This window comes from Lacerta agilis, chromosome 9 (assembly GCF_009819535.1).
Source record: "Lacerta agilis isolate rLacAgi1 chromosome 9, rLacAgi1.pri, whole genome shotgun sequence".
Classification (NCBI taxonomy): Eukaryota; Metazoa; Chordata; class Lepidosauria; order Squamata; family Lacertidae; genus Lacerta; species Lacerta agilis.
This window is the reverse complement of record NC_046320.1, coordinates 51652721-51679618: the sequence shown is the minus strand read 5'-3', so window position 1 is coordinate 51679618 and position 26898 is coordinate 51652721. Positions and strand designations below refer to the sequence as shown.

Sequence of the window (26898 nt, the reverse complement as noted above, 5' to 3'; positions counted from 1 at the left end):
GTTCAGTGCCGATGCCACCAGGAGAAGAATAATGGACAGAGGGGGTGTGGGGTGAAGTCTTAAACAAAATTTAAAGTAGTCTACCACGGCAAATCGAAAGTGGAGGGTGAATACTGTCAACAATACTCTGTTATATTTTTGTTTGTATATGAAAGGAGATATTTCAAGTTTTTATGTTATTAGCAGTAATCTTAAGGATAGAAGAATTAGATTTGATGCGAGGAGCAAGATTAAGACTTAGATTAAGTTAAGAAATTGATAAGATTGAATTAAGAAGAACTAGGATGAGGTATTATTATGGTGATGTATTTACTAGTAAGGTGTTGAAAAGATAATTTGATGTAAATATATAATTGAACTAATTTTTTTTTTTTTTTTTTTTCTCAGAAGAAATGGTTATAAAATAGATTAAGGATATAAAATCGAAGGTGAAAAGGCAGGGGAAGTCAATGGTCAAGATATGGAAAAAGAAATTTTTCTTTTTAGAAAGATACTACAAGAATCTTGACACTGTTTGTATTTGTCATATTTGTTTTGTATTTGTGGGTGTGGGTGAGGGTATATGTTGTTTGGAAAAATGCCAATAAATTCTTATAAAAAAAAAAAAAGAACGGACCTCCAGAACGAATTTAGTACGTAACCAGAGGTACCATTGTATTGCATATATATATTGTTATATCCAGTCAGACTATTGGCCCATTTAGCTCAGTGTTGTCTATGCTGATTGGCTGTGGCTCTCCAGGGTTTCAGGCAAATGCTATTCCCAGGAGATACCAGGGACCTTCTGCATGAGAGTCAGATGTTCTGTTACTGAACTACAGTTCTTCCCTATTAGGGTTTATATTTCCTTAGCATACCACAGACCGGATGGGAAAGCATGACACTAACATTTTGAGAGAAGTGGGTGAGGAAGGCTGGGAAAAAAATATCCACCTCGGCAACACCACCCACCTAATCTATTCGCTGTAATCTGGACAGAACTCCAGTAAAAAAAATAAAAATAGAACAGGCAATGCAGATACTTGCAGAAGATATAAAAATCTCTAAGCAATTGTTATGCTCTATTTGGAACCTTGCTACTGGCAGCTTTTGTACCAATCCAACGTCAAGGCCAATTAAACACCCCCTTCCTTGTTTTACTGAAACTAAACTGAACGGAAATCATCCCCGCTAAGGTCACCTGCCCAGGTTCAGAGCGTTTAAAAAAACCAGAACCACACATCGATCAAGAGAAGCATGATCCAAGGTTAGGCAAGGTTGTGCATACTGAAGAAATATGCAAAACTCCACTTTAAGCCTAAAAAACACATGCCTGCAATCCTATGCTGGGGGAAGAGAGAGAAATGGCTTCTCTGCTCCAAACTGTCCCACACTTAAAATTTTCGAGGGGATTTCCTACATACAGCAGCCTTTAAGGCTGGGTATCTGCATCTGTCTTTAACAGGTACGTAGTTCTGTTCTGGTCTTAGAAAAAAGAAGGGAAACAGTTGGAATATCCCCACCTCCCAGCCCTATAAATACTAGAAAAGAAATTAGTCCAAAATTTAAAAAAATAAAATAAAGAGAGGGAATTGATTTAGGAAGCATTTGTGCAAACTTTTACTGAGCTGCTTTGAAAGTTGTGCCTCGGAATGTCAGTAACGTCCTTTTCAGAATTAGCACCCTGAACTTTCACGATGCCTGAACCCTGAAGGGATGGAATGTTGACTTACTAGGTTTCTGGACTGAAATCCAGCTTTGTTGGCTTTTCTCAAGCTAACTTATCTGCTGTCCATGATTGTGCCGGGTTTCCTCAGCAACAAGGTGCTCTACCACTGAGTACCAGAGTGCTTGGCAGCTCATTATCTATAGCAGTGTTTTTCAACCACTGTTCCGCGGCACACTAGTGTGCCGCGAGATGTTGCCTGGTGTGCCGTGGGAAAAATTGAAAAATTCAAGAGAATTACTTTATATATAGTCAATATAGGCACAGAGTTAAATTTTTTAACATTTTCTAATGGTGGTGTGCCTCGTGATTTTTTTCATGAAACAAGTGTGCCTTTGCCCAAAAAAGGTTGAAAAACACTGATCTATAGACCTCCTACCTATAGCAGTCATGCATTGCTAAAAAGGAGTGGTGTCATTTATATATGTTATACAAAGTTACTGAGTAGCATGATAAAGTTACACTACACCGTACTGGATACCCTTTAGTGTGGTATATTGCATAACCAACCGTGTTCCTAGGAACCCGGCTCATTTCATTTTCAAAGCTTACCAGGGAGTCCTCAATGTCAACATTGTTAAGTAGCAGTGAAACTGTCAAAAAGAGTATGTTTTTCTATTACTGATCTGGTCCTACAGGGCACAGCCAGAGAAGAGTGTTGGGTCAGGTGTCTTCCCTAAGTAACATTTTTAAAAGAGACTTATGCAACCTTGAAGACTAACAAATTTATTGTGGCCTCTGGCTCAAGGAAGCCACATTACCAGGTACATAAAGTGGTCAAAGTAAATAAATAAGCTTATGAACTCACACATGTATGCTCGCACACACACACACACACACACACACCCCTAGGGCAGAAAGACTGAGAGGTGGAATTATTACTTTACAAGAAGGATGAGAAATCATAACAAGTTGTTATGATAGCCACACTTTGATTATCTGAAACTTTGAATAAAGGGCAATAAATTACCATAAAAACATAAAACCAGTCCTCTTGGATGAGATCAAAGGTCCAGCCTCCTGTTGGTGCATCTTCTGGTGCTGCGCTGCCCCACAGATCAGCTGATTCACAGGGCAGGGCAGCACCAAAAGAGACACATGTCTTTTGGTGCCCCACTGACCCACAAACCAGCTAACTGGTGCAGCATCGCCAGCCAGCCAGATGGAAATGTTAGCCACCAAACCTGGCAACCAGACATCTCTCCTCTTGCTTGCAAAAGGCCAGTTGCCTGTCGTGCAATGTGACTGGTGCCAGGTGAGTTTTTTGAACGCTGGGTGGAATAATTTGTTTCACTTGAGCTAAGAAAATTTACTTTTTAAAAAATTACAGAGTCAGGGGCAGAACCAAGGTGTGATTTAGAGCAGGGGTGGGGAACTGAAGGGTGAAGCAGACCCCTGCAGAAAGCAAGACCAAACCCTCCACTCATTAACTGGTTGCTGTTCTGCCAACATGCTTCCTGTGGATGAAGCAGAACCCGCCACCATGGGTCCACTTTGAAAGGTGGGCAGAGCTACCCAACTATCAGTCGCCTAATGTCAACTAAGGGTGCTGCTGCCCTCTGGTCAAAGTTGGCATGGCGGGGGGGGGGGGTGAAATAAAGATCTGGCACCCCAGGCCAAAAAGGTTCCCCACCAGGAGCTTAGAGCCTCTGATTTCATGGTTTGTCACATGACGAACTATGAGATGTAACCGTGGCTTGTTCTTCATTTAGAGCTCATGGTTTGTCTGTAGGAGACAAAAGACGAGTCTGGTTTCAAAGGTACAGTAAGTCAAACCATGTCTCTGCCACAGATTGCAAGACAGTAGCAGGACCAGGGGAGGCGAGAAGTGGTCATGAACTTCTCTCTAGGAACCCACATGCTTATACTAAGTCAGTTCCCCAACACAGCACCCTTAGAGTCTTTTCCTAGCCCCTGCAAAGCCTCCGTCCAAATGCCCCCTTGGTCATGTGGTGATGGAAGTGATTAACATTTTCTCCCTCAAAATGTACATGGAACTGAAGGTAAAGTTGCAAGAGTGGCATTCTTTCCCACTTCCTCCATGAATTATTTTGGGCGTTTCAAGGCTCAGGTCAATTCTGCTGGGTTCAAGTTTTACCCAGATTCCTTGAAAAAGTGAAGCACATGCACAATCTCTGTTTCTGCCTTCTGGGGGGATGGAAACTGATCTGGTCAGGGGATGGGGAGAAAAGTGACCAGAAGGAGTGGCATTGACAGCACTCACTCAAAAATCCATAAGTGCCCACAGGCCTGAAAAGGTTGGCAACCCCTGTGCTAAGCCATGATTTAGCTAAGGGTTATGTGAACTAAGAGCACTCCAGCTGCTCTTCTGGGCTACATGTTTTCCTCAGGAACACTTTTCCTTTTAGCTAAAGTGCTACTATAGGAGGCATATCAGAAGAAGCTATGGAATTCAAGCAAGAATCTGAGGTTAGTGTTATTCAACGCTCATTTCAGACTTCATTCTGGCCTTAGAATCATAGAGTTGGAATGCAGGAATATACAGATGTCCCAAACAGGGATTGAACCTGCAACCTTGGCCTTACCAGCGCCACGCTCTAACCAACTGAAGGCAGACCATCAAGGAATTCTAACCGCCAATAACATGCTCTCTGCATCACCTCAACTTCCCAACCCCACCCTCCTTGACAGCCCTTTAGGAAAGGCTATAGCAGAGTAGAAGAGCATCTATTTTGCAAGAAGGAGGTCCCAAGTTCAATCCTCAGCATCTCCAGGAAGGGTTGGGAAAAACTTCCCCATCTGAAACCCTGGAGAGCTGTTGCCAGTCAGTGTAGACAATACTGAGGCAGATGGACCACTGGCTTGGTGGTACCGGGCAGTTCCACATGGCCAGATTCTAGGTCTCACAATGAATGTTTAAACACACATCACAAGACTAGTCCTTTTTTCTAAAGCAGAATCTTTGACATGAAATAGGTAAGGGACGCCTTTTAAATTTCTACCTATTTTTTCTTCCACTTGAAAAGTATCATGATAAAGCTTTTAGAATCATCCATTAAGAAAGCAACACACCTTCCCCCCCCCCATAATTACAGCTATTTATTATGTCATCAAAACCCACCACCTCTTTTCTAGCAAAGGCCTCTTTCCACCACTGCCCCCAGTAGTTTCCTAGCCTTTGGCCAGCACTGTAAATTGACCTGTTGGCACCTTTGCAATTAAAACCCAAGTTTGTTCATGCCTCCTTCCACAGTGCTCTCATTCAACAGGCAACCCACAAAGAACTTCAGTGTTGGGGCTGCCCAAGATTTATGAATGCTCACATTGTACTCTTGAGATCCCACTCCTTTCCTCCTCCAATAGACATGAAGAAAAAGGAGGAAAAAAGAGAGGGGGGGAAATGATGCTGAATGAGGTTACATGCTCCTCTGCATCACAGTTATGCTTGCCACCCACAACTTTTAAAGCAAACACGGCACTGTAAGGCCACTCTTAGCAACGGAGAACTGGCATATTTAATCTCATTCATAACGACAGGCTACACCAGAGACATTTGCAGCGAGGAGAGCGAAGAGATGAATTGCCTTCCTCTCTTTTTCCCTCCCTCAAAGCAAAAAAAATAAATGCAGACACGTCAGTGAAATCTACTGAAATGCGATCCTCCTGCCGAGCGAACAAGGCTTCTTCGTATCCCAAGCAGACTGCATTATTATTCCCTCCACCCACTTCCCAAGCCTGCCCCATCTTGTGCAAACGCAGAGAGGCGCTGCAAGGCATTGCGCTCGCCCCACTCGAGCCTCCGGCAGCCAGCGGCAAAAACCTCCACGCCAAAAGGTTGCTCAAGCAAAGCCGCATCCCGGCAGGAACGAAAGGGCGGCATCCTTCTCCCCCTTCCTCTTTTCTCTTTCGACTGTTTTCTTCATTGGGAAGGGGCCACCAGGTGCGCTATTTTGCCAAACTGCAGCTAGCTTAAAAAATAAAAAACACCAAAAAAACCACTTACCCAACTCTGCACTTTGTTGCTCAGCTTGACTTTTTTGCAGTGGCTCGCGGGCAAATCCATTTGCAAGTGAGCCCGGGACGCCGGGGATGTTGGCAGAAGAAGAGGAGGAGGAGGAGGTGCGGGGACAGAAAGGAAGGGCGAGCGTAGAGGCAAGGCGCGCGCGCTGAGAGCTAGGATTCGGCGCGGGGCCTGAAGGCGAGGGTAGGGGAGGGAGCAAGAGAGAGAGAGAGAGAGGAGGTGAGGCGTGAGGGGAGGGGAGGATGCTGCTGCTGCTGCTTGCTCGGAGATGCCGGCTTGGCGCTGAGAGGCTTTTGCCCGAGCTGCGCGCGCGCGCCTGCGCCTGCCTGGCTGGCTGGCTGGCTGGTGAAACGGAGACGGGTGGAGTAGGTGGGGCGCGAGCCAAGGAGGAGAAGGGACCGAAAGGGGAGGAGCGAGGATAAGGCGGCCGGGCGGAGTGAGAGAGAGCGAGCTCTGGCCACGCGCACGGGGGGCGCGCGCAACTCTTGACTGCCACGCTGCACAGCGCTTGCCTCTCTCCGCGCGGGCGCGCCTTGCAAGACGCGAGAGAAGACGAGGGCGGGGGCGGGAAATGCGCGAGGCGGGGGAGGGCGGCGTCTAAGACGGCTCCGGCCTATGAAAGGGGAGGAGGAGGAGGAGGAGGAGCAGCGGCGGATGCGGACCAGTGTTTCCGGGTTTGCCCCTCTAGCCTGGCCGGCGCTGCTCTCTTTTGCCTGCTGGTGGTGGTGGAAGGACAGGCGGAGGTGGGAGGAAGGCAGCTGAGCAACCTCTGTTGCATTTATATCCCAGCCTTACAGTTCTTTTTAGCCTTCAAAATATAATTTGCATTGCGCCCCCCCCCCCTCACACACACAGAGCTAGACGGTAGCGGATCATGCAATGCAGAGAAGTGAGGTCTGTTGTAGTACCACAGCTGCTCCCTGGGAGGTTGAGCGGCCTGACGCAGTGCTGGATTTAGGTATAAACTAAACAAGCTATAGCTTGGGGCCCCCCAAAAAAATAAGGAAAAAAAAGATCAACATTTCCAAAATACAAGATAAAAAAACAAATAAAATAAAATAAAGCGCTGTGGTCTAAACCACTGAGCCTAGGGCTTGCCGATCGGAAGGTTGGCGGTTTGAATCCCCGCAACGGGGTGTGCTCCCGTTGCTCGGTCCCTGCTCCTGCCAACTTAGCAGTTCGAAAGCACATCAAGTAGATAAATAGGTACCGCTCCAGCGGGAAGGTAAATGGCGTTTCCGTGCGCTGCTCTGGTTCGCCAGAAGCGGTTTAATCATGCAGGCCACATGACCCGGTAGCTGTACGCCGGCTCCCTCGGCCAATAAAGCAAGATGAGCGCTGCAACCCCAGAGTCATCCGCAACTGGACCTAATGATCAGGGGTCCCTTTACCTTTATATCAACAGTGGCAAATGGCTTTAGATACCTATTAGGTCCATAAATTACCATATAGCATATATTCAACGCAAAAAAAACAGTAGTGTTTGGATTTGATATCCCGCTTTTCACTACCCGAAGGAGTCTCAAAGTGGCTAACATTCTCCTTTCCCTTCCTCCCCCACAACAAACACTCTGTGAGGTGAGTGGGGCTGAGAGACTTCAGAGAAGTGTGACTAGCCCAAGGTCACCCAGCAGCTGCATGTGGAGGAGCGGAGACACGAACCCGGTTCCCCAGATTACGAGTCCCCCGCTCTTAACCACTACACCAATTGGTTGTTGACAAAGGACAGCTGGACATATATAGGGCCCCATTACCTTCAGTAATTTAGGGCCTCATCAAAACCTAAATCCGGCCCTGTGCACCACTCCCCGCATCTCCACTCGGTTGTACCACAGCTGCTCCCGGGGAGGTTGAGCGGGCTGAGCTTGGTGTGGTGCAAATGCATCGGCACGTCCCATTGTTGAAGCACTTTCAGAGATATGTACTTGTTGCAGGGAAATCGGAAAGATTTGCCTGTTTCCATTGTTGTTCAGTCGTTCAGTCGTGTCCGACTCTTCGTGACCCCATGGACCATAGCACGCCAGGCACGCCTATCCTTCACTGCTTCCCTCAGTTTGGCCAAACTCATGTTAGTAGCTTCGAGAACACTGTCCAACCATCTCATCCTCTGTCGTCCCCTTCTCCTTGTGCCCTCCATCTTTCCCAACATCAGGGTCTTTTCTAGGGAGTCTTCTCTTCTCATGAGGTGGCCAAAGTACTGGAGCCTCAACTTCAGGATCTGTCCTTCTAGTGAGCACTGTTTCCATAGAATCATATAATTGTAGATTTGGAAGGGATCCCGTGCGTCAGCTAGTCCAACCCCCTGCAAATGAAAAATGGGGAGATTTTTCAGGGGTTCACCAGGCTCTTGCAAGCGTGACAGAATTTTAAAGGAAAAATCGCTTCTAAACCAGTGTAGGCTGATCTACCGCCTTGCTGAACGTCTCCACAAAGAAAAACAATATGTAACTGCACAACCACTTTCATTGGCTAGTCGCTTTTTAACAGGAAGTTGTTTCTTAACACCTAAGCCTGCTTTCCTGAAGTTTTCATCCCCTTACAGCAGTCATTAAATAGCTCAGTAGCAGTGGAAAACAAGCTTCCAAAAATTATTGATTATTTGAGAATTCTTTCAACACACATTTTTCTTACATTAGATAAACTTTTCTCATTCTTTGCCCTTTTACAATGCCGATTGTGAGAAGTGTAATTAAAATGTATTAAAGGTCATTCATCTAAATTCAATATGATTAAATAATCACATGTAATTAATCTAAATTTAATAAGATTTGACATTTGTGGTTTGCTTACAATCAGAATTCTTCACAGACTGACCTCCTAAACCAGAGTGGTATTCAACTAATTTGTACTCAGAATAGATCCTCTAAAATTAACAGTTAAGGTTAGGTAAATTATGTACATTAATTTTAGTGGGTCTAGTCTGAGTAGTCGACAATATTAGGATATTTTAGTGCACTGCTAAATCATTGTGCTTTAGATTATTCTCAGATCCTTGCTTAGAAATTCAGTTTATCTTTCAGCATTCAGCTTCCTTGGATGTCTACAAGTTAGAGTGTTATGAGAGAGAGAAACTTCTCTGTCCACATTCTCCATTGTTCACACTTTCCCCAGAGAGGGTCTAAATAAGATGCAGTGATCAAAACATTACACAATGTGAAGAAAATGAATGATACAGAGATGTTTTCTCTTCCCCTCTCACAATATTAGAACCCAGAGTCTTATCCAAGGGAGCACAAGTATGGGAGATTCGGGACAGATTTTGGAACACCCCCCTCCGGCTATATCGGAGGCACTTGCAGTGGGGTGCTCTCAAGGAGTGTTAAAAACACCTTTATTCCTTAGGCTTTTCCCAGCTGGGCTATCGTCTCATTTTAGATGTTGTTATAAGAAAGAAACTGCATATATTTTTCCCATTTGCATGTTGTAGCTGTTTTGCAGAAGTGTTGAAAAGGTAACCCATCTTAGAGCAGGAGAGATTGCAAGCAATTTAATTTCTGTATTGGTATGTGTTCTCCACTAGAGGTCACTCAAACTTTTTTTTTTTTAAGAAAAGCTAGGATGCTATTTCTAGAGGGGTATAATGCTGGCCTCTTGAGTTTTATCTCCATTTATTTATAGCAAATGTCCCTCAAGATTTCTTGCACTATTAAGTAAAACTCAACAATCACAGCAATGTATTTTAATGTTCTTGTCACACGAAAAAAAAGATCATAAGGACGCAATGTTAAAATTAGCCTACATGGGTTTTAATTATGTAAATGCAGCATTTTAGGATAAGTAATGATAGTTTTAGATAACCTTTGGAATATGGAAAGTAGGTTTTTGCCTAGTTTTGACTCATCCCATTGAAATTGTGGGTCCGGGCAATTGTCTCTGAGCCTCCTCATCCTGAAAGTGATCATGATTAATAATAACAGTCAACAGGAAAAGAAAAGAGAGAAACAGTGATGGGTGAGGACATCTAAGAAACTTAAAAGATTGCATTCTTACAGAAATGCACTCAGCCGTATTCCCTCACCACAAACACCAAATAGGGCACCACCCATGCAAAATGAATCACTTGAAGCCCCATTGATTTCAGTAGGGGGAAATCTATGGGGCTTTGAAGTATTAAACTTTGGCTGGGTCTACAGTCATCTGTTTGCAACTTGCAAGTTTCCATGGTCATTCATGTATCTGGGGATTCAGAAACCAGAGGCCTGGGCAAAGTAAGAGAAGCTGCCTTTAGTTTTGTTGAAAAATAGACGCCCCCCCCCTTCCAGAAACTGCCCCCGAATATCATTCCAAGAGAGAGGAGTGTACAGGCAGTACCCCTGGGCTGAGACAAAACTGCATTGACTGAGGGAGCTGGAGCTTAGGGGAGGCAGGGACTTCTAAGGCCTCAGTTCAACCTTCACCAGAGCAAGTTGTTCAATTGGAGCTTTCCAAGGTGCTGGAAATATCTTGCCTTGTGGGCACTACTTAGAGACAGACTAGAACAGGTGGGAGATGGGCAATTAAATCATTGGAAGCTGTCTCAGAAAAATGATCAGATATCTTCGCGGGACAGGGGAGAGGTGTTGGAAGATCTCAGGTAGTTTCTAGGTTTAATCTGAGGCTCACTTCAGACAGGTTGTTGATCTCTAAGAAGTGGGGGGGGGGGTCCTTTCTGGACCAGTGGGCCAGACCTTCATCTCCCCACCCTCATGGGCTAACTTTGACAGGTGGGCGGAGTCACTCATCTGTCAATTATCTGATGCTGTAATGGTATCAGGTGATGGAGAGGTGAGTCGTCCTGCCCAGCTGCCTAAGGTAGTTCATGGGTGACTGCAGGGGTGGGGAACCATTTTTACCCCAAGGGCCACATTGTCATGGGCCAGGAGACAGCTTCACCTGCTGAGCAGCAGCCTGAAGGAGCAGAAGGTGAAGTGACTCCCCATGCTACTGATAAGCCTTCTTGCTCCTGATGAGAACCAGCAGGCTCCAGCTTTCTTCAGCAGGGTTTCCAGCCTCATTCAGTTGCTGGAAACAACATTTGTCTTTCCTGACCAGACCTTGCTGCTCCTTGCTTCTTGTGACTTTGGACCCTTGGTATTCTTGACCACCATATCGTCTGACTATGTGAACTGAGTTACTCCTGACCTCAGGGCTGGACTGGACCTTGTATATGGACTCTGCCTCCAGGCAGGTACCCCCCGAGACTTGGCTGGTTGGCTGGTTTCTCCCTCCGCTGAGCTCTGCTGTGGCTGGCAGCACAGGGCTACAACACACATTCTGTTCTAGGCAACCTAATGGAGGCCACATGCCAATGGGAGGTGGGGCAAGAAACCAAAGTGGGAGCAGCAGTTGACCTTTGCCTAGTAGGCTGGTTTCTACATATTCAAACCCACTCCAATCTACCTTCCATCCAGGCAAGCAAGAGGCGTTATCAGAGTTCAAGGGCATATTCCAGACAGGCAAAAATGCTCAAGGAGGAAGCAAAGCACAGCCAGTGAGGTGTGTGGCCTGGAGAGGGGGAAGCAGTGTTGCCTGGAAAGAGTCACAATAAGAGGCCTGGGGGGCATATATATATCATTAACCAATACGACAATACATTGATCATTGACTTCTCCCCCCCCCCATGGTTCCTTGTAGTTATTCATTGCTTCTGCATATTCTAATTGCTCCATAGATAGATAGATAGATAGATAGATAGATAGATAGATAGATAGATTTCCTTTCTCACTGGATCTCTGCTTCATTTATTCTGCTGAATTTACTCTAATCCAGCTAACGTTTTAACCTGTTTACAATGATTCGTCAGATATTCTACAAACATTTCCCCATGTTCTTTAAAAACTCTTTCTTCCTGCTTTCTTATTCTGTTAGTTAGGTTTGCTAATTCTACATACTCCATCAATTTCGTCAGCTTCTCCTCCCTCGTTGGTACTGTTCCCTCCCTCCATTTCTGAGCACATATCATTTGGACTGCCGTAGTTACACAGAGAAACAAATTCTTTTGATCTCTGGGTACATCTGTGGAGGGTCACATTTAGTCCGCAAGGCCGAGGTTATTTTTGATCCAGAGGCAAGCATTTTGGGTGGTGTTCAACTAAGCTTTATTCAGAACAGATCTATTGAGATTAATGAATCAAACTTGTTCATTACTTTCACTGGGCCTATTCTGAGTAAATTCTAGTTGAATACTATAAAAGGAATATTTTAATAGGAGGTTTTTTTTTAAGGAATGTGAAATAAATATATACATACTCGAATTCTTTAGAATGTTTCCTTCTATGTTGATGTTAGTTATATGTTTTAAGTTTCAAAAATATTCACTTATCCTCAAAGTGTTGGAAAAGGAGGCCACTGGTATGAACAAAACCAAAGGAATTAAGCCTGCTTTCATATCCACTCCCAGGTCAGCATTTTTGACAGTATTTTCCATTGCAGACAGACATAAATAAATGTGAGGTCCTTTCCAAGATTAGGTTGTATAACAGAATAAGTACAAAATGTGCTGTTAGGCAGGTGTGGAAAAACATCTTTAAATGTGCTCTGAAGACACTTTTGCTCTCATATTTGGGTTGGTTGTCTGCTGGTGGTCTGTGATGCTCTTGTATTGAATGCATCAGAGCAGTTGTCATCACTCAGTGCTAAGAGGAGACCGAAGACTGTACGGTGGGAGTTAGGGCAGCATGAAGGATGAGCTGCAGTAGCAATAACCACCCCCCACGCCAGTGTGGTGTAGTGGTAAAGAGCGGTAGACTCATAATCTGGGGAACCGTGTTCGTGTCTCCGCTCCTCCACATGCAGCTGCTGGGTGACCTTGTGCTAGTCACATTTCTTTGAAGTCTCTCAGCCCCACTCACCTCACAGAGTGTTTGTTGTGGGGTAGGAAGGGAAAGGAGAATATTAGCCGCTTTGAGACTCCTTCGGGTAGTGATAAAGCAGGATATCAAATCCAAACTCTTCTTCTTCTCCTTTCTGCTCACAATAATCCAAGTAATATTGTCTAAGGAGGCTTCTGTCCATTATAGCCAAGTTCCTTACCACAAAATAAATAAAGGAAAAAAATTATAGCCCATCACAAATGTTGCCAGAGAACATCAGTTTGCCACCATTGTGGGACCCCATACCTTGTGTCTGAAGTCTCCATTTTGTCTGGGAAGTTTCGCTGGCAAAGGTCTATCTAAGGTCTGTCTAAGACAAAGGCCATTTTCCATCTCTGCTTACACCTTCTGAAATGGAAAAGACAAGAGTAGGGTGGAGTCAACACTGGTGTTGTTGCTGCTTATCTGAATGGTTCTGGGGTGGGCCTGAGGTCGGGGCCATGCAGGTCCACTAACAAGCATTGGATTGGTGGTGCCAGTGCACTGTGTGGCTCTGCCATACCCTTAGTAGAAAAGTCCTCTTTCAAGGATGACCTGGAGCAACCCAATGCAAGCCTTAAAAAGCAACTGTAAGACAGAGCATGTTTCCATGTAAAAAAAAAAAATCCTTATGACTATGAAACTTCAAAACAAAGGAGGGGAAATTGAGTGCTGCACACCCCAAGTCCACATTTGACCCCCAAAGCTATTGCAAGTTGTGGATGGGCAGGCTTTGTGTTTGGAGAATGTGTATCGAACCACCATCCCAGTAATTCAAACGATTCATTGAGAGGCTCAGGAAGACCACATTGTGGCAGGGGAAAGGGAGGGAAGCTAAAGGAAGAGCATATCTCCTGCACCCCTTTGGCCTTTTCTTGGGAGCAGAAGTGGAATTCAAACCCAGGTCTTTGTGACTCATCAGAGCTCACACACTGAACTTCTACATTTCTCCCCAGGCCTCACAATTGTGAGTGCACCTCAGCAGTGATTTAACTTTGTGCTTGTTGGTTATGAAAACAAAAGTTATAGCCCACTTTTAACTGCATTAATAATGGGTGGGAAGACATCATAAACTGGCCTAGGATATGTTTTCCAGCACAAGGACTGCATTCTCCTGTGGGAGACCTACCAGGGATTTATATGCCAGTGTTGGGCAGGGTCAGAGGTATAGGGAAGTGGAGCAATGACTGTGATTTATCATTGTACTGTGGGCTCCATTCCAGCTGTGCAGAAGCCAGGTGTTTCTACATCCCTTCTCTATCTCTCAATCCAGTTAAGCAAGAAGCCTCATCATAGTTCAAGGAAACTTTCCAACCAGGCAAGAGTATTCAAGAGTACAGAGTGAGCTTGGTAAGTGGTATGGCACAGCGACCATCCCAAGGACCAGTTACAGTGGGCTGAAGTGCTGTATTTGGCCCACAGGGAAGAGGCTCCCTACTCCATCATAAAATAAATGATAATTAGCTAGTCAGGGTGCTGAGAGTTGCTGGGAGACCCCCTTTCCCCTCACAAAGCTACATTTATAGAATCCCCTAGGAAGAGGGATTGACTGTTAAACCACTCTGTGAGAGCCAGTGTGGGATAGTGGGTAAGAGCGGTAGACTCCTAATCTGGGGAACCGGGTTCGTGTCTCCGCTCCTCCACATGCAGCTGCTGGGTGACCTTGGGCTAGTCACACTTCTTTGAAGTCTCTCAGCCCCCCCCCACCTCACAGAGTGTTTGTTGTGGGGGAGGAAGGGAAAGGAGAATGTTAGCCGCTTTGAGACTCCTTCGGGTAGTGATAAAGCGGGATATCAAATCCAAACTCTTCTTCTTCTTCTTTTGTGAACTGTAGGTCTGTGAGGAGAATAGGGATCTCCTAACAACTCTCAGCACCCTTAATAAACTATAATTTCCAGATTTGGAAGGTAGGGGGAGCCATGACTGTTTAAAGTGGTATGATACTGCTTTAAATGTATGGTGCAGATATGACTGGAGTCTTTCAAACCGCTTCAAATGCAGAAACATGAAGTCTCAGTACATTCTTGAACCACTCCTGCAAAACAGTGACAGTACTCTCAGATTTGTAACCTGCCAGTTCCGAATGGCTCATGTTGGATAATAGTAACTTCACAGCCAATGAATTAGAACCAGTTAAATTAGAAAACTTAAAAACCTGCCTCCACAACAGTTCTCTAGCTGTGAAGGTTCAAGCAGTTTCGGTTATCAAATATTCCTTTTCAAAGTCATGTTTTAAAGATGATGTTTTTCCACCTTGCCCCTATACGTCCGGAATTCCAGCATGAAGCGCTTCGTACAAATATTGAGCGTAATATGTTATTTTTCATAAGTGTGAAAAACATAGCATTTCATAGGGATGAAGTTTAACCAAGGGTCAAACTGAAAGATGTGATCAAAGCATCGTTCAAACAATAATTTATGAGGCTATAATCCAAGGGCAGGGCAGACTGAATTCACCTCCTATCTATTTATTGTTCATCAATGTGCATGATCTATTTTTCATCAGAGAACAAACTGAAATGATCACATAGCATATATATGTGAAACTTTATAAAAGCATCTGTCTCCTCTACTTTCATGAAGTTATGCAAGCCCCTCTTCCCCAGGTGGTAAGAAGCCGGAGATATCACTGCAGGACTTAGTTTTCCTTGGCGGAGAGAGTAGCGGAGATGCTGGATGTCTTTGTTATATTTGTTTCACATAATAAATACACAAGCAGAGCATACTTGAAGCAAATCGGCTTCTATAGCAGGAAGCAAAACCTTTCATTCTCCCTCAGATTTGTAGAACAACAGTGAATGGGCCCCCAAGTTTGCCTCCAGTCAGTGTTAAAAGAATATTCAACAACTCTCTTAAGGAACTGATAGTTAGTATCTAGAGAAGGGGCCATCTGCATTCCAGTGCAGTGTCAAAAGAAGAAGAAGAAGAAGAAGAAGAAGAGTTTGGATTTGATATCCGGCTTTATCACTACCCAAAGAAGTCTCAAAGCGGCTAACATTCTCCTTTCCCTTCCTCCCCCACAACAAACACTCTGTGAGGTGAGTGGGGCTGAAAGACTTCAAAGAAGTGTGACTAGCACAAGGTCACCCAGCAGCTGCATGTGGAGGAGTGGAGACACGAACCCGGTTCACCAGATTACGAGTCTACCACTCTTAACCACTACACCACATTGGCTCTCTAAACCTAATTTTAACCTACTGGCATACATAGCAGGAAGGCTTCCCATTTCAGAAGCTTGCCATCCAACTTGTGGAAGGTGATCAGTGTCTTTCTCACTGCTTCAGGTCCCCAGTGTTGGTCTGAAGAAAACTCTGATTTGGATGGTGCACCAGTCACCCCAGACCCCTTAGGGAAGGCTCCTAAGAAGCAGCACCTCCTCAGGATCAAACCCCCTGCATCCTGCTGCTTCTGAAGAGTCTTCCCTGTGGTGGAGGCTCTTGAGAAGCAGCACCTACAGGATCGAAGCCTCCTTCTCTACTGGAAGGGAGGAAAGAGGGTCAACAACCATCCTTTATTCACCTCTTCCCTAACTTTCCCTTCAGAGCTGAAGCAGGATTCACCCCTCCCTGCCTTTGGCCACTTTTTAAAGCATTTTCCAGCCTGCCATTTCCTTTTTCTTTCTCCTTGTTTGTCATCAGCTTTCCTGTTTCCTTCTCCTGGCCTGGAATTAATCATAGTTTCCAGGTCAAGCACCCCCATAGGATTTGCAGCATGGTTGTCTCCTGTCATCGTTTTCTGACTGCCTGAACCTTCAGCACAGATAGCAACCTCGGATGAGCCCCTTGGCTCCTGGACCTCCTCCAGCTGCATAGTCTCCTTCCCTCCCCACCCTTTCTTTCTTGCTCTTACATACAAGTCACAGAAGGGCAGATGTAATGAGTCACAATGTAAACAAATGGTTTTCTATGCATTCCTGCATTCTAGGCTGACTTTCCTTGGATGCATCACCGGACTATTATCCACTATCTTTATTCCCAAAATCATTAGAAAAAAAATATTGTTCCTACAGTTTCCGCAGGATGTTTCCAGATTTTGGTATGCTGGAATTAGTCAAGACACATATATATAAATTTTCTGCAAAAACAGAAATTTGTCACCACCCGGAACAATTTCTGACAGTCTTTTCACATTGTGTTCTTTTTGGTTCACTGTGTGCTCTGCTTTTGTTTCTGGAGTCTACAAAATGTACACACACGGAATGTTGACAGTCCTTCCTAAGGCAACAAGAGTCCATAACTTGTTTGGGGTTAGATCTTTAAGTACCAACTCTCAGGGGGGGAATACTGGCTACATAACAGAAACTGCCTGGTCGACAAGACCCTGGAGAGGGACTGTTTGTTTTTAAAAACATGCCGTGGGCAACAGCCATCAGCAGGTGTTGGCCTATAACTAGTCCCAATGGAATCAGGTAGCAGGAGATCATACTGAGAGCTCACTGTCCCTTCCAAAAAAAAGCAACATTGTGTAGAATAGCTCCCAGCGGAGGATAAATGTTCACAAAAAATATTGGTTAGTTGTGGTCGGTTAGATGCTTCTTCCAAATACTTTCTCCTCTGTTTCTTTTTCCGTTCTCCATTCCAAAGCCAAAAATGCTTGCAATCATTTCTCCTTCCAAACTGGATCCCCACCCCCTGTCCAATCTTCCACCATTCGCATTGCCCCTTAATTCACCTTCCTTTCCATCTTCGCTCTTTGGAACGTCTTGTCGCTGGCTTCCGTGCTTCTTTGTATAAAGCAGAACACTTCTGGAACACCTATTTATCTTCGAAGGATAAACAGTTTATTTCATATCCCTTTTAAAGAGATTTGAAAAAGCATCCATATCTCTAAGAATAGAGATAACAGGGGAGTAAATGCAGGCATGTCCAACGTGAAGCTGGAAAGGATCTGAATGTCATCACGTTCAGCCTCTGAACACCAGTGGAGAATCGATCATCATCATCTCTTAAAGTTGCTTATAGAAACCAGGCAAACAGTTTGGCTCCAGGGGTCTGGTACAGCTAACAGCCTCTGCGTTCTAAAGTCAGCTTTTTCTCAGAGTGCACAGCTAAGGAGGGGAGGGATATTCAATTCAGTTTGCCTTCAAAGGTGAACCTACCTAATTCACATTTCTAAAACAACATATGGACCAAAACTCAGCCATCCTTTGAAATCCACACTTCTCTGAACTTTGTGATGCGGTTCTTCAGTCAAGTAAATGCATATACTAGGGTAAAGGGTGCTTATAAATATATATGTTAGCAAAAATAACATATGAAAATGCATTATATCAGGGGAAAATGCTTTACAAAAATGTGTCCTATATATTAGGCAAAATGGCATACAAAATGTATATATTTGGAGAAATTTGCACTAAAATGCTGGTGAAGACATGCTTTTAAAAAGAGACAAAGTGCAAACTGATGTGGAGAAGTGAATGTAAGATTGGGAAAATTACAAAAAGAGAGAGCTTCATGGCCCTAGTGCAACACTCTTAACCACTATGCCACATGTGCTAATTGAATCCCACCTGAAAATGGTGTCAATCTGGAACTGATCTCAGTTTAAGGCAGTTACCTATGTTCCTAAGATATATATTTTTCAAAGTGCAAATTACTATTTGCGTGGACAGGCAGAGACCCCCCCTCCAAGCCCCGGGAGGAATAATGACACCTGACAACGTGTTACCCAAAATTGGCCGCAACTTTATTAAATTCTCAGATGGAGGAAGACCTTGGCTTAGCCATTGGATGTTTATCCTTCCCAGACCCCAGCCGGGGAGCTGGGGAACATCAGGGTTATCCAAAGTGTGTGGGGATTGGGCTCACTCTGGAGAAGTCTGGTCAAGCAGAGAGATCACCTCACATTTCAACGCATCGTAGGGGAGAGCACTAACAACCCATTGGCATATGGCCAGTGCCTCCCCTCAAAATAACCCCTTTAACGGGGAATCCTGGGATTGCCGCCACAGGGGGGGCGTGGGTCACTGCTTCACACACCCCACCCCACCCCCATTGAGAGAAGATAGACTAAAGGATTCCGCCCAAGACCTACAAACCGCCAAAGTTGTGACGTTTTGCTACGGGGAAGGCAAAACCTGCCAATGCAGGGGAATTCCTTCCCAGTCCCTCAACGGTGACCATCTAGGACCACAGCAGCGCCTGCATAGCTGTAAAGAAGAAGGTTAAACTGCGAAAGAAGGCATAAATTGAGGGAGGGAAGGGTGGGGGAAGTTCAGGAGCTGACTGAGGACCAACAGGTAAGTTACACCCTCTATTGTGAGTGTGGGCGGTCCTAACTCTACCTGGCCAATTCCCTTGTATACCTTTATGCTGTATGTTCGAAGGTTGTTGACTTTACTGATCAGATTTTAATCAAATATCTCTCTGAAATTAGATTGCAATCCTTCACTGTGCTGCAGAAAAGTATGTTAATAGGGAGCTTTTGTTCTCCAGAAAATTATAATGTGGAATCATACTTCAAAATGCTAGGACAGAGCGAGGGGGGGGGAGAGAAATGAAACCTGCCAGTAATTTTTAAGAAAGGAGGGCAAAGAGGTATCAAAGAAGCTAGTAAAAAGCTAAAGAACAAAGAAAGCTTTGAATCAGAAGACCAAATGTTTTCTTTTTCTGGCAGAATTGCTAGAACGCAGGTGCCCAAACATTTGCCCTCTATTCCTCTTTCGGCCTCAACTCGCTGTTAATATAAAGAGAGCTCACCTGACGATTGCCATTTAAACATCCTCATTCTGTGAACTGTTTTCCCTTGATAATACTTGGTGCAATTGCACATTGTTTCTTCTAATAAGCATATATTAGTTCTGTTTGTTCTTTGTTGCATCCTTTTTGTTTTAGATTACTATATAGCATCTTAATGTTAATTTTCTGAGCAAGCCCTCCTTCTGTTTCCCTTATAGTACCCATCATTGCCATTATTATCTTTTTGTAACTTTTTTATAGCTCAGATTATGTGAACTATATATATATCTTTTCTCTTCACAACGGCCCTACATAGTTTTCTTTTTCAGAGTCATCAGGCGAGGGTGTGCGGGTGCAGAGCTATTTGATATGCCCAGTGTGTACAATACAGAGTTCTTTTCTGTGCTATCACACCCTGAAAAGGCTTCAGATGGGTTCTTTGAAATATATTTGGGAAGCCAATTTTCAATTGCTCGCTTTTAGCAGTGGTACGGGAGACAAGAAATAGAAGTCCCACCACAAGGTGACCTTATGAATCCGTTCTTCAAGAGTATTAAACAACCCTTGTTAAAATTAGAACGTTGCTTAAATATTTGCCCAGCCCACAAAGGAACAGAGTCTGAGGGCTTCTTTCAGTACCTAGGTCTAGCTGAATAGGAATACAGGAAGATGCCTTATAAAAGATCAGCCGATGAGCTGGATCACGCAACACGTGCAGACTCTTCCCCGTGTCCTTCCTGCTGCTGTGCTAAACTAAACTAAACCAAGGTTTGGCTTAGCATGCCGTCCCAAGTGGGACTCATGGTCAAGGCCCCTCCTCACTAAATGCAAGCTGTAGCCAAGAACAAACCCTGCCCTGCAAAATTCAGAGAAGTGCAAATGTTGGAGGATGGGTGTGTTTTAGTTCTCGTGCTGTTTCAAATGGTGCTAATCTGGTTGGTTCACATTTAAATGCCAACTGAATTGTATTTCTCCTCCCTACCAATAGTCTTACTTTTTCCCTCCCTCATGTTTATGCTCCTTCTATAATGTTTTCTCTGAAGCAAGCACCATTCACCGAAGGTACCTTACAATGTTAATTAAAAGCTTATTCCTTGAAAGTACTGCCCCTTATATTGCTTCCTTTCCAGGGAGGCTTGGAGATTAGCAATATTCTAGGGAGAGGGGCTTAATTGCTCCCTAATTAGTCAGTTTCTGTTCTGCACTAGGATGGAAGAAGCTTTAATTACTGGGTGTGTGCTCCCCCCCCCCGTTTTCTTGTATAGCCCTCACTCAAGGCAGACCAGACAGTAGACACAACCCTGAATAGGGTCACTAAATGAAGAAACCAGCAGTTGTGCTTACACATTGAGAAAGAATGCTCTCAACAGATACCTTTATTCATTCCTGCCAGTCACCACATCTTGAAGATCCCTTTCATTACTACTGTGCCTATTACATAACATTTGCTTGCTTCTTTCCACTTATAACCAAGGAAAACAGACCTTTTAAACGTGGCAACAAATCCCTTCATTTCGAGAATTTGTTTTACCCACATACAAGGAAGCCTTTGGAAAAGTTGCACCATTCATTGGGGTGGGGATTTAAGTGAAGTCGTCCAGATTTCAACCCTATGATCTTTTCCTTAAATGGAAAATCTCCTTGTATTTCAAAGGAAACCAAAACTTGTGTCTTTAATTTTGGTACACTCTTCAAAGTTTTGTTTTTACCCCCTAAGAAATTACTAGCACATGACGACAAATATAATTATCCATTTTGCCATATTTGAGATTTAAAGGTAACCACTGAGCCTCTTGGGCTTGCCGATCAGAAGGTTGGCGATTCGAATCCCTGCGACGGAATGAGCTCCCGTTGCTCTGTCCCAGCTCCTGCCAACCTAGCAGTTCGAAAGCATGCCAGTGCAAGTAGATAAATAGGTACCGCTATGGCAGGAAGGTAAATGGCATTTCCGTGTGCTCTGTTGCGCCAGAAGCGGTTTAGTGATGCTGACCACATGACCCAGAAAGCTGTCTGTGGACAAACGCTCCCTCGGCCTGAAAGCGAGATGATTGCCGCAACCCCATAGTTGTCTTTGGCTGGACTTAACCATCCAGGAGTCCTTTACCTTTACCTTACCACATGACATTTACAGCATCCAGCTTAACTTTGGACATCTCCAGACATCCTTTTTATTATTCTCATGCTGGTATAAGGGGAGTCATATGTGCTTCCCCTCTCAATACTTTTTGCACCTACAAAGGTTTTAGGGTGGTCATATGGCTTCATTTCCAATCAGTGGAAATCCTTTTATTTTCTGCTGAAATCCAATACAGTTGTACCTCAGGTTACAAACACATCGGGTTACAGACTCTGCTAACCCAGAAGTAGTACCTCAGGTTAAGAACTTTACCTCAGGATGAGAACAGCGAGAGGCCTCATTAGCTAAAGTGGTACCTCAGCTTAAGAACGGTTTCAGGTTAAGAATGGACCTCTGGAACGAATTAAGTTCATAACCAGAGGTACCACTGTAACTTTTCATATTGCAAATGTTCTGGGGGACGGGGTTTGTCCTACTTTTGCTGCAGCCCTTCCAGCATTTGGGAAGCATCACAGAACAATTAAGCAGAATAAATACACCAGTAATGCCCTATTATTGCATTAAGAGAATCTGTGGCAGAATACACCAGCAATTATCTCCAGTATGCTCCTCAATCCTGAGTCTACTCTTTGCTTTTCTCTCTGCTTGAGCATAGGTCCACTGGAGCAAGCCTGGCCCAATACATTTTGGTACCTGAGGTAAACCACAAAATGGCACCTCTCTTCCCACCAGGGAAGAAGGCAGGAGTGAAGATTGACATCAGGGACAAGGCAGAATAAAGAGCTACATCAGAATCCATTGCCCCTATGGATCCTACCACTTGAGGCGCCTTGAATCCCCTTGCCTCATGGGTCAGCCAGCCCTGCACTGGAGAAAGCTTTTATTTGTAAGGGGAAAGACAGCAAATAAAGGGAAGAAGTAATAGTCAGTGCTGCAGCACCTGTAGGACCCAACTGCTCACCTGATGTTCAGACACTGGACTGGAATCACAGTAATTCCATTCCAAGCAACTTGGTGATTGTGGCAGGACAGACTCCATAATAGCCATGCTGTTCACCCAAACCCTGTAGTTGTTTGCCTGTACCCAGGTAGTAGCTGATGTGCTAGTTGTGCTAGTTTTTGTCCCATTCCCCCATTAATTCTTGACCCCTTGCTTTCATGGCTCTTAAACATGAGCAGTCTTTGGTCCTTCTCCTTGGTGTTAGATGTGTTGGTTGCTAGACATGCAAATAGGTGAGAAATGAGGGATGCTTTGAAAGCAGAGCAAGTCCCTCAATGCAGGTCTACAGGGAACAACATTTGGTGGGGTTCTCCCAGCACAAAGTCTAAAGGGACACACACAGAGTCTCTTATTTATTTCTCCTGCTCAGCTTTCCTGGTGGCACCTCTCCCACTCATACCGGGGAAGTGGTTCAGAAGTGGAAGGTAAACAAACAAACCATCGGAGCTGGTGTCATATGAGACATTATTATATAAGATAGTTCTTAGGAAAAGATTACATCTTCAACAGTATTGTTCTCCTTACCACCACACTCAAATCTGTAGGTTACCACAATAGGTGACTCACTATTGCCACTCCCTGTAGTAGAAACCAACAAGGGCAATGCTGTTGAAGCAAAGCGTTTAGGATTTAGGATGCAACAATATATGAACAAGTTTAAACCAAAGACGTTATTTGGAGGTTGGATTTTTCTCGTTTCTTTTTTAGTCAAACCATACATTTAAGGCATACTTTTACCACTTGGATAGTCTTTCATTAAATTATAGAGTTGACTCCAAGGGTTATCTCGTCCAACCACCTGAAATGCAGGAATTTCAGCTCAGATTGCTATCCCACCTCTGTTTAAAAACCTCCAAAGAAAGAGACTCCACCACCTTCTGAGGGAGCCCATTACACTGTTGAACAGCTCTGATTGTCAGAAAGTTCTTCTTGGTGTTTAGTTGTATACCTGGAGGAGCATCTCCACCCCCTTCATTCAGCCCAGACACTGAGGTCCAGCTCTAAGGGCCTTCTGGCAGTTCCCTCACTGTGAGAAGGAAAGTTGTAGGGAACCAAGCAGAAGGCCTTCTCAGTAGTCATGCCCGCCCTGTGAAACGCCCTCCCATCAGATGTCAAGGAAATAAAAAACGGTCTGACTTTCAGAAGGCATCTGAAGGCAGTCTTTTATAGGGAAGTTTTTAATGTTTGATGTTATGCTGTGTTTGGTGTTTTAATTTGTTGGAAGCTGCACAGAGTGGCTGGGACAACCCAGTCAGATGAGCAACTTTTAAATGATAAATTGTTGTTGTTGTTGGAATCTTGTAACTTGAAGCTATTGGTTCGGGTCCTAGCCTACTGAGCAGGAGAAAATAAGCTCGCTCCATCTTCCATGTGGTCAGCAACTCACAAGAACTCAGTTCCGGCACTTCTCAGGTGGGTGGCATTGTCATTCTAAGAGAATGAGGGGTGTGTTCATGGTGAGCTCTGGCACCTCTTTTTCTAGAAAAATAGCACTGCAATGGATAGCTTTTTAAATATTTGAAGATTGCTATCATACCTCCTCAGTCTCCTGCAGGCTCAACATACCCAACTCCCCCAACCATTAAAAATAGGGCTTGGTTTTCAGATCCTTTATCATCTTTGCTTCTCCCAAAGAATCCTGAGAACTATAAGCCAGAGTTGGCATTTCACATCTAAATATTATAGACCCTTTCATTTTTCCAAGTCCTATTTAAGTAATTTGTACAACAGTTCCACAAACTACTGATCTGTTATCGGGCACAATCTAAAGCGCTGGTTATTTTCTATAAAGCCCTACACAGCTTGTGTCAAAGCTATCTTAAGTACAGCACTATATTCCCTCAAATGAACCTGCTCAGGGTTTGAGATCTTTGGGAGAGGCCCTTCTCTCAATCCCGCCACCCTCACAGGCATGTTTGGTGGGGATGCGGGACAGAGCCTTCTTGGTGGCTGCTCCTAGACTTTTGAACTCCAGCCCTAGAGAAGCTAGACTGGCTACCTCCTTGTTGTCATTCTGCTGGTAGTTGAAGACTTTCTTCTTCCAACAGGCTTTTGGGAACCAACTGTTTTTAATGAAAGGGCTAGTTCCGTGCTGTTTTAATTGTAATTATTGGAATGGTTTTAATAGTCTTTATATTTGTATACAGGGACGCGGGTGGAGCTGTGGTCTAAACCACTGAGCCTAGGGCTTGCCGATCAGAAGGTCAGTGGTTCGAATCCCCGTGATGGGGTGAGCTCCCATTGTTCGGTCCCAGGTCCTGCCCACCAAGCAGTTCAAAAGCACGTCAAAGTGCAAATAGATAAATAGGTACTGGTCCGGCTGGAAGGTAAACAGCATTTCCATGTGCTGCTCTGGTTCACCAGAAGCGGCTTAGTCATACTGGCCACATGATCTGGAAGCTGTCTGCAGACAAACGCCGGCTCCCTCTGCCTATAGAGCGAGATGAGCACCGCAACCCCAGAGTCGTCTGCGACTGGACCTAACGGTCAGGGGTACCTTTACCTTCATATTTGTATACAGTTGTAATTCTATCAATGTTTAATTGGTTTTGTTTTTTTTACTTTTCTGTTTTAGTGATTCTTGTTTTTGTCTGTAAGCTGCCTTGAGTCTCATCAGGGAAAAAGGAGGGAGAATAATAATAATAATAATAATAATAATAATAATAATAATAATACACACACATATGGATGAACGAGAGCCCACTCACCACCAACCTACATCCTTTGCTGAGAGAAATGACAATCCTAGAAGGGTCAGAAGATTTAGCCAGTCAAAATTTACAACAGAATAATACTTAGCAATAACTGTATATCAGAATAGACATACTATATACTGGAAAGAAGAATCTCATTAAAAGAGATGGATAGTTAAGTTATTATTCCTGAGACTGAAACACATTCAATTATTTTAAAAGATTGGTGGGGAAAAATATGAACAAAGTTTATTGGTCTTTTTCTTGCCAACAGCTTTGATATGTGAGTAAGCAGATAAATATTTGGATTTTGTTACAGATGGCTACATTTCAAGCAGAATGAGTCTCGCAGAAAGGAGCAGTGCATCAGACACAACGGTAATCATCATCATGATTATAATTTATATATGGAATACCACCAATAGAAAAGTTCAGGCCTGTGTTCAGGGCAATCTCAGATTTGAGGGAGTCCTCGGGTTAACCCCCTCCCACACTGGGAGATCCTGAGACAAGGATGGGGGATCTCAGACCCAGGAGACAAATGTGGCCCCCAACTCCTCTCCATCTAGCCCTTAGAATCCACTCCAGGCCACACACCCTCTCCCCACACTGTGTAAGAATTAGCCTACCGTAGGAGGAGTACATTTGTAGGTCTACCCACTTTTGAATCTGGCCCCACTCACCATAGCTGCTTAAGTCCCCTCCTCTCCAGGGTTTTCCCCATGCAATCTGAGACTGCACCTGTGTGAAGCTAATTTCTCCTCCACCCTCTTCATGCCTTTCTTGGTTCAAAATAGACAATTGCCCTCTGTAAAGTAGGACACAGGGCCACCATAACCCAGCCAGCACCCCATCTTCTGATCACATCTCTGCCTTTGGCCCTTATTTATTTAACCTACAGCAATCGGTGCAATCTAGGAAGGATTCAGCACAGCAGCAGGTTTTTCTGGGGTGCCAGGACCCCCAAAGTTGTCACGGGTGCCACATACTGCTGCTAAGCTTGTTGTGTAAGGTGCAAATAAACTAACCAATTGCCCGTGTTAGCACTATGAATGATCTGTGGCCTAGAAAGCTCTCTTCAGATTGCTACCTGATTATAAATACCATAAATGAAGTTTTTACTTGATTGAAATTTACTCAGGAGGAACAGGAGATGGTTTCAAATAAGTATCGTATGAAAATGGGAACATGTCCATGTGAGCATAATCAAATTGAAGACTGTGACTGCCCATTAAGGGCTTGTCCTCATATTTACTGAAATGAGAGAAGCAGTTGTACATGAAGGTAACTAAAATAAACTTTTGGCTCATAGCTATAGGACAGCGGGTATACCACAGGTGTTATTAACTCCTGTCAAGAGTGTTTCCATGGCAAAGTACAACAGCAGTTGCTTGCAATGCTAAGAAATGGCTGTGGCTCATAGGAGGGGATTTCCATGACCAGGAATGCACAAACACCAAAGGAGGTATTCAAAAAGAAACAGTAACTGTTTTCAACTGATTAGTTACTTGAAAACTTCCCCTTATTTATTGCAAGTTGGGTGTGTAGTGTGGGTATATTGCAAAGACCCTGGCTGGGGGAAGAAAGGGAGATGAAACTGTTATAGCTTTGGGGTGGATCTCAATAATACAGAGAAGAGGGGCGTAGCAAGGGGGGCGAGGGGGGCGGTCCGCCCCGGGTTCCATAATGGAGGGGGTGACAAACTATCAAGGAACATTTTTTTTTTGAAAATGCCTGCTCCGAAGGTCTTGTCATACTATACTAGGGATTATATAGCTATATATGAAATTTCATGCATATCGGTTAATATCTTGACACTCCTCCACCAAAATAGCTGTTCACTTGGCTGTTTTCCTATGTCGTGAAGGCTGAAATTTCAGTTCAGAGAACACTTACTGTTCCCAACCCTAACCCTGTGGAAAGCCATCTAATTA

General features: G+C 44.2%; 1 protein-coding gene across 1 annotated transcript in view; it reads right to left on the bottom strand.

Moving 5' to 3' along the window:
- Positions 1–5805, bottom strand: part of PAPSS1 (3'-phosphoadenosine 5'-phosphosulfate synthase 1) — a 49347-nt gene extending 43542 nt beyond the window's left edge. Inside the window, exon 1 of the mRNA XM_033160299.1 lies at positions 5670–5805. Within this exon, the coding sequence (XP_033016190.1) occupies positions 5670–5729 (60 nt within the window). The 5' untranslated portion in view covers positions 5730–5805. The remainder of the gene's footprint in view (positions 1–5669) is intronic.
- Between the last annotated feature and the right edge of the window lie 21093 nt (positions 5806–26898).